Consider the following 8353-nt stretch of genomic DNA (forward strand, 5'->3'; position numbering starts at 1 on the left):
TCCAAGTTTAGACACTAGATGGAGCTAAGTATCATAGGGATTTCCTATAATACTTAGCTCCATCTAGTGGCCAAATGCAGCATTTTCTGGTTTAACTCTGTGAATTACATTCAGAGTTTGCTTTTTCTGGTCTATACATTAATGGAAAATACCAAGTGTAGCCTCTAGATTGGAATAAGTATCATTGGAATTTTATATAATACTTAGCTCCATCTACTGGCCAAATGCAGTATTTTCTGGTTTAACTTAATGATTTACATTGAAACAGCACTGTTTTTTTTTCCCCATTTGCGTAGAATAAATGTACTTTGTAAAATAAAAGAATTTATAATAAAAAAAAAATGTGTAAAAAAATATCAATCTATACCAGGGGAAGGCAAACATGAAAAATACCAAGTTTAGCCAATACTTAGTAATACTTAGCTCCGTCTAGTGGCCAAATGCAGTATTTTCTGGTTTAAATGAATGATTTACATTTGAACAGGTCTGGATATTTTTATTTTATTTATTTTTTGTCTCTTTTGTACAGAATGAATGTATTTTGTAAAAAATAAAGAATTCATAATAAAAAAAAATGTGTAAAATATCAGTCTATGCCAGGGGAGGGCAAACTTATGAAAAATACCAAGTTTGGCCACTAGATGGAGCCAAGTATCATAGGGATTTCCTATAATACTTAGCTCCATCTAGTGGCCAAATGCAGTATTTTCTGGTTTAACTCAATGATTTACATTCAAAGTTTGCTTTCTTTGGTCTATACACTTATGGAAAATACCAAGTGTAGCCAATAGATTGGAATAAGTATCATGGGAATTTTCCATAATACGTAGTCCCCATCTAGTAGCCAAATGCAGTATTTTCTCTTTTAACTCAATGATTTACATTCAAAGTTTGCTTTCTTTGGTCTATACACTTATGGAAAATGCCAAGTGTAGCCAATAGATTGGAATAAGTATCATGGGAATTTTCCATAATATGTAGCTCCATCTAGTGGCCAAATGCAGTATTTTCTAGTTTAACTCAATGATTTACATTCAAAGTTTGCTTTCTCTGGTCTATACACTTATGGAAAATACCAAGTGTAGCCAATAGATTGGAATAAGTATCATGGGAATTTTCTATAATACGTAGCTCCATCTAGTGGCCAAATGCAGTATTTTCTGGTTTAACTCAATGATTTACATTCAAAGTTTGCTTTCTCTGGTCTATACACTTATGGAAAATACCAAGTGTAGCCAATAGATTGTAATAAGTATTATGGGAATTTTCCATAATACGTAGCTCCATCTAGTGGCCAAATGCAGTATTTTCCGATTGAAATCAATGATTTACATTCAAACAGCTCTGGCTATAGCCTATTTACATTCTTTTTTTATTTTATTTTTTGCCTAATTTGCCAAAACAAACATACATGCATTTTCACAGGGTGAATGGCTATGCAAATTTTTTGTTACTTGAATAAAATGTTGCGTGACCCTTTCATTCATTGGGAGGTCTGTAGGCATATGCCTCTGTTGCCCAGGTATATTGTCAGGTAGGTTGACCGCTCCGATTTTTTTATTTTTTTTTCCATGCCTCCTGCCACAAAGGACAGTAATTCAACTGAGCCCCGATTTATGGTGAATATAGTTGACTAGGAAAACGTCTTTTATCAGACTGTTGGAATTTTTCTTAAAGCCTTCCGAAGGAATGACAGGCGAAACCTGATTATTTCCTGGCTGCTAAACTGCCAACTTAGACACAATTAGGCTTTCTGCTTTTTTATTTATTTATTTATTTATTTTAAATGTGAGTTCCGTGTCTCTGGGGCTTGTGTTAGTATCACAATTAGAGAACGGAGCGTTTTTTTAGTTTTTTTTTCCTCTCTGCTCTCCGTGCCTTTGATCATTGATCCGGCCTCTCTTTTCCTCCTTGTAGAGTGCACCTCCTGAATAACATTGTGACGGGGCTAATCCTCATTATCACAGCTGTCAATGTGTTCATCACCGCGTTCTGGTTCTCTCCTCTCCACGCGACCCCTGAGGATGGCAGCTTTCTCACCGCGGACGAGTGTTAACGGAAAACGCCGCGGCGGAGAGAGGCGTAGACGTCTGCGGGAAGGCTGAAGTGTCTCGCGGGCAATCCTCGCCGAGGACAAGCACGGGCCTCACGCTGTCCGGAGATCAAGTCGCTGCTGGGGGAAAAAAAATATAAAGCGGGATAAGCGGTTGCCGGCTTTAGATGGACGCGCTTGCTGGCTACGGCAAAGATGTGAAAGACATTAAACATAATAATTATGAATTTTGCTACAATGTAACATAAGTAATATATCTTTAAAAAAAAAACTGTAGAACTGTGCTCCTATCTCTAGTTTAAAGGACTTTTTACAACAGTAAAATCAGTCTGTATATGCAGTAAAGCATGCTTGTTAAAATCACTGTGGAACCTAAAAGGTTAATCCTCTGCATTGTGTTGATCCTGTTTTCTCTGATCCTCCCCTTCTTCCACTGTCCCCAATCCATCTGCTGCTAGAACAGAGCCTTGGGGGCACTCTGCACATGCTCAGTTTGATGTGTATTGCTGGAGGGTTTTTTTTTTTTTCCCTTGGGAGGGTGCATGTGATCTAGGGTTGCCACCTTTTCTTCAAGTCAAGCCCGAACACTTTAGCGGAGCACGGCAATTTTTTTTATAGTATAAACTATACATATATTTTGCCATTAAATAACATTTCTAATCATATGAAGTTAATAACAAGAGTCCCGCTTTACATCAGAGTCCACAGAGTTCTCCTTTTACATCTGAACTCGCAGAGTTTCACTGTAAGGGGGGTCTCTGCAGACTCTGCAGACTCTGATGTAAGGGAGAACTCTGGGGCCTCTAACATAAGCAATTCTCTGAGAACCCTGATTTAAGGGGGAACACTGAGAACTCTGATGTACAGAGAGGACTCTGATGTAAGGGGGAACACTGTGGCTTCTGGTGTAAAGGGGAACTGTGATGTAAGGGGTGCTCTGAGAACCCTCATTTACCTCAGTGTATTCACTCAGAGGCAGGAGAGAGAAGGGGGGGGGGAGACTTCAGTGACAGACAGGGACGGATGGTGAGCTCACTCACCCCTTGGCTGTCAGCACCTCTCACCCAGATGCATCCGAGGCTGCTGAATTGAAATTTATGGCCCCACCTTTCCTTTCTGAGGCACAGCACCAGGGATTGGAGTGTGGGCAGACACAGAGGGGTAGGGGTGGGAGGATGAGGTGCTGATGTAGCCCTCTCTCCTCTGTGTGTGTGTGTTTGGGGGTGAATTGTTAGTGATGGCTTTGGGCAGTGTGAAAGAGTGTAACAGACACTCTCAGCCTAGACAACTGCAGCCAGCAACCCTGCTGGGAAGCCATAGCCAGTTAAAATAATGTATCCGGGTTTCAGGCAGTCTGAAACCCGGACGCATGATTCCAAACCCGAACTGTCCGGGTGAATCCTGGACAGGTGGCAACCCTAATGTGATCAGCACCGGTCCAATCAGCACTGTCCAGACAGAGGGTCAGGGGGTCCTGCAGCCTCATAGGACAATCAGAGGAGAATGAAAACCATAGCTCCCAGCTGTCCCTGATTTTGAGGGACTGTCCCTGATTTGGAGCAATGTCCCTCTGTCCCTCATTCCTCCTCATTTGTTCCTCATTTTGGTCTGATCTATATAGTTGTATATAAAAAGCACTTTTTATCTATCAAAAAAGTGTTTCCCAGCGCTAAACCTTTCATCTGATTTCTAAATTGCTGCATTTGTAAATTCCAGAAGCCAATATAAAGGAATAGCAGTGGTAAAAAAAGAACTTGTGGGTTTAACCAATGTTGTTTTTTTGTACAATTCTCCTTTAAGGGGGCGTGGCAAAGGGTGTGTCCTATGCCTGCATACTTTTGCTGATAGGTGTCCCTCATTCCCATCTCAAAAAGTTGGGAGGTTATGTGTAAACTACTATAAGCTTTAACCAGACACTGATAGAAGTCACAAGACTGCTATATACTGCTGATGAGAAAAGGTGTTTAGCAGTTCATATTTACTAAAATAATTGCATTTCCATATTCTGTGTACTGTGGGAGACCAGATATAGTGAATGCAGGCTCCTGGGTTTAGTAACACTTTAATCACTTTGTGGCTGCAACAGGAATCTTAGTCCTCCCATACAATGCCCTGTCCAAAGAGAACATTCATTAAGGCGGAACTCCGGCCTTCCCTTCAGTTTTTGCACAGTTGTACCGGCTCCGCTCCTGGACTGACATTGCTTACTCTGATTTCACTGCACACTGTGAGCTGCTCGCAATGTGCATTAGAAGCTGCCCACCTCATTTCCTGTCCGGAGGACGTCCAGCATCATCCAGCTTTTTCCTGCCCAGCCTAAATGTGTCCCTGGGCCAGCCCCTTTCATTCATTGGATTTCAGTTAGTTCAATCATTGAGGGTCAGGATCACATATGGGCGTTGTCTAGGAATGCTCACTCCTCCCGAGTGCGCAGCCCACTGCTTGCATTAAAGTCTTCAACCCTTCTCTCTACTCACTTCCAGGCTTTGCCATTGGCTCCCTCTACTGTCAATCAAAGCCAGTGAAAATAGAGCAGAGGGCGGGGCCAAGTCCTGCTGTCTGTATCTATGGACGCAGGTAACGGGGCTTGGGAGTGAGCCCACATGCGCGCCTCAAGAGGAGGGGCTTACTATGGGGGCACTTAGCTGAGAGGAGGAGTGGAGAACACCAGCAGGGGACCAGAGAAGAGAAGGTAAGTATAAGAGCAGGTAAGTATAAACCTGTTTGTTTTTTTTTAAAGGTTTAGTAAAATGAGCACTGAAGTACTGAAGGTTACTATGTAACTGATTTCCTTTGTATAACTCATTACTGTAATAATATAATATATAATAAATGCAAAACTAAAATGTACCATAAGAGATTGTCAACATTTTTTTCTGCCACTAGATGGCCTTGGTCTGATATCTAGCATGATTCAACTCACTTCCTCTGCACCCAGGTCATCCTGGACCCGCCCCCAGCCTGTGACTGGACAGTGAAAAGAGAAGCAGCACTTTTTCTACAATATTCAGTATGCATTCAACATAGTCCAGTGATATAGAGTGTTCTTAAAGTGCATAGAGGGCACTGAGAGCACTTTATAGGATTCACAAAGCACTTTAACTGCTTAAGGACCGCCTCACGCCGATATATACGTCGGCAGAATGGCACGGCTGGGCACAATCACGTACCTGTACGTGGCTCTTTAAGTGCCCAGCCGTGGGTCACGAGCGCGCCACCGGCAGCACGCTTGCGACCCGGTCCTGAGCTCCGTGACCGTGGCCACGGGACCCGCAGACCCGATCGCCGCTGGTGTCCCGCGATAGGGTCACAGAGCTGAAGAACGAGGAGAGGTCTCTGTAAACAAACCTCTCCCCGTGCTTTCTAGTGTGGCTGTCACCGATCGTCTGTTCCCTTTTATAGGGAAAGACGATCAGTGACATCACATGTCAGGCCACGCCCCCTACAGTAAAAAAACACATAACATCATACATAACGCCTACACTGCCCCCTAGTGGTTAACTCCTTCACTGCCAGTGTCATTTACACAGGAATCAGTGCATTTAAATAGCACTGATTGCTAAATAAATGACAATGGTCCCAAAAATGTGTCAAAAATGTCCGATGTGGCCGCCATAATGTCGCAGTCACAATAAAAATTGCTGATCGCCGTCATTACTAGTAAAAAAAAAAAATATTAATAAAAATGCCATAAAACTATCCCTTATTTTGTAAACGCTATAACTTTTGCGCAAACCAATCAATAATCGCTAATTGCGATTTTTTTTTTTTACCAAAAATATGTAGAAGAATACGTATCGGCCTAAACTGAGGAAAAAAATGTTTTTTTATATATTTTTTGAGGATATTTATTATAGCAAAAAGTAAAAAAATATAGAATTTTTTTTCAAAATTGTCGCTCTATTTTTGTTTATAGCGCAAAAAAATAAAAACCGCAGAGGTGATCAAATACCACCAAAAGAAAGCTCTATTTGTGGGGAAAAAAAGGACGCCAATTTTGTTTGGGAGCCACGTCGCACGACCGCGCAATTGTCAGTTAAAGCGACGCAGTGCCGAATCGCAAAAAGTGGTCTGGTCTTTGACCAGCAAAATGGTCCGGGTCTGTAAGTGGTTAATCAATTGGACAATTTGTTGCACTTTATTTGTATTTTGCACAACTGGTAGCACTTTATTTATTCCACAGTGAGTGTCCTCTATGCACTTTAAGAACACTCTATATCACTGGACTAGGTTGAATGCATACTGAATGCATCACAGTGTCATCACTAGGAGTGCACTTTATATAAACGGATGCTGTATTGGATTATTATATGCACTGTTGTTAATGCACTTTATTGTTTATGCACTTTATTAGCCTTTATTATCATTATTATTTTCAGTGATTTATTTAATCAATTTGGTGGTCATTGGATCACGCAGGTTATGCTCTAAGTCATATACATTTCTATGTATTCAGCTCTTTTAGTTTTATGTGATTGGTGATCACTTTCGATTTGGCAGCATTTCCACATATTTTGTTTAATTAGTTGTGTAGGAGCGCAGAAGTCCTCTTTTATATTATTGTAAAAATAATGGTATCGGTGCATCCCTAGTTTTAACCCCGTCTGCGCCATTGATCATTTACTAAAACCCAACAGGAGTTCTAATCCTTCCCCACTATACCCCAAGCTAGAAAAAAAAAAAAAGTTTTGGTTGGACTTCCTTTTTTGGCTTTAAAGAGGAAGTAAACTCTCCCTCTTTGATGCTTCTTTTTATTTAGTCCATTATAATAAGTCATTATCAGACTATAGCCTCTGTAATCCAGCCCAAATCACATATTACTTACTGTTTAAAGAAACTTTAAAAAACTTGTTTCCAGGGGTTAGGCAGCGCCATCTTAGGTATTGTTTTCTGAGTCCACAGTGGAGTGTATTTCCGCCCCTTACATTGAGCACTTCCTGTACTGTTAACCAAGCCTCCTTCTCAATCCAACGTTTCTATGGCAACCCTGCTTCCCTGTTCATAGCTTACTTGTTTATTTCATAGTATTTACTTGTGCCGATGTCTAATGTTTCCCTTTGTCAGACTTATCAGCTTCAGCTGATAAGACTGCAGTAAGACCCCTTTCACACTGGGGCGTTTTTCAGGCGTTTTTCATGCACTTTAGCGTTAAAAAAAGCGCCTGAAAGAAGCTGCAACTGCAATCCCAATGTAAAAGCCCGAGTGCTTTCACACTGAGGCGCTGCGCTGGCGGAGCGTCAAAAAAAAGTCCTGCAAGCAGCTTCTTTGCAGCGCTTTTGGAGCGGTGAATACAACGCTCCTAAAATGGCCCTTCCTATTGAAATCAATGGGAAGCGCTTGTAAAACACCCGAAAAATGCTACTGGCAGCAGCATTTTGTGGGCACTTTTAACCCTTTATTTGGCCACTAGCAGGGGTTAAAAGCGCCCCATTAACACTCGAAAAACGCTGGTAAAGCGCTGCTAGTTTAAGCAGCGCTTTACAAGCTTTTTTTGGAGCGCTGACATTTCACATTGGGACTGCAGATGAGGCTTCTTTCAAGTTCTTTGCAGGCGCTTTTTTTAACGCTAAAGCGCTTGAAAAACGCATGAAAAACGCCCCAGTGTGAAAGGGGTCTAATGGCCAAGTTTAGACTGTATGCGAGGTCACATGGTCTTATGGTGTGTAGGAGGAAGCTCCGAGTGATTAACAGAGTTCAGTGTTGTGCCGTAGGAAGTCCTGATAACAGATAGATAAGTACATAGAGGGTGTGCCTTAAATCAGGGGAGATCTGGGCATGCTCAGTGACTTCATTCTACAGAACAACAAGGATTACAATACTAAGCAAGTAAGGAGATATCTACAAGCAGTGTTCATTAGGGGTTTTTTATGCTGATTTACATGGGACAAAGTTGTGGGGGAGGGTTTACAGCCACTTTAACTCCGTTGTTTGCTGAAGCACTTGAAACAGATTTTGCTACGTTTCGCTCTAAGCCCGCCAGACCCGCAAATGAGGTGCAATACAGCCTGGAGCATTAGTCAGACCCATCCCGGGCTCCGAAGTTTCCAGGGAGGGATCGCGGGTTCGGCGGGGCCGTCAAATTGCACACAAGCGTGGCGTTATCTGTCCGCCGGCCAAGCTAATTCTCTCAAAATGATTGTGTCAGGTCCGGCCAAATACTCATTTAATGAGTCAAAATCAAAAGTAAATATTAGCCATCTGTTCTGCGGCTTTATATATTGTTTTCCTAAGATCTCATCTTTTTTGTGCCACTGCCAGGGCAGAGCTGGTTTCAAATAAAAAAAAAAAAAAAAAAAAAAA

The 8353-nt window shown here is 41.8% G+C and overlaps 1 protein-coding gene across 2 annotated transcripts in view; it reads left to right on the top strand.

Moving 5' to 3' along the window:
* Nucleotides 1-4903, top strand: part of LOC143927364 (ninjurin-2-like) — a 120475-nt gene extending 115572 nt beyond the window's left edge. For both annotated transcript variants that reach the window (XM_077451408.1, XM_077451401.1), the window contains exon 5: nt 1918-4903. In XM_077451408.1, coding sequence (XP_077307534.1) covers nt 1918-2056 — 139 coding nt within the window. In that variant the 3' untranslated portion in view covers nt 2057-4903. The remainder of the gene's footprint in view (nt 1-1917) is intronic.
* The last annotated feature ends 3450 nt before the right edge of the window (nt 4904-8353 follow it).

This window comes from Lithobates pipiens, unplaced genomic scaffold (genome assembly GCF_037356315.1).
Source record: "Lithobates pipiens isolate NorthernLeopardFrog02 unplaced genomic scaffold, aLitPip1_a1.2 Scaffold_10, whole genome shotgun sequence".
Taxonomy (NCBI): domain Eukaryota; kingdom Metazoa; phylum Chordata; class Amphibia; order Anura; family Ranidae; genus Lithobates; species Lithobates pipiens.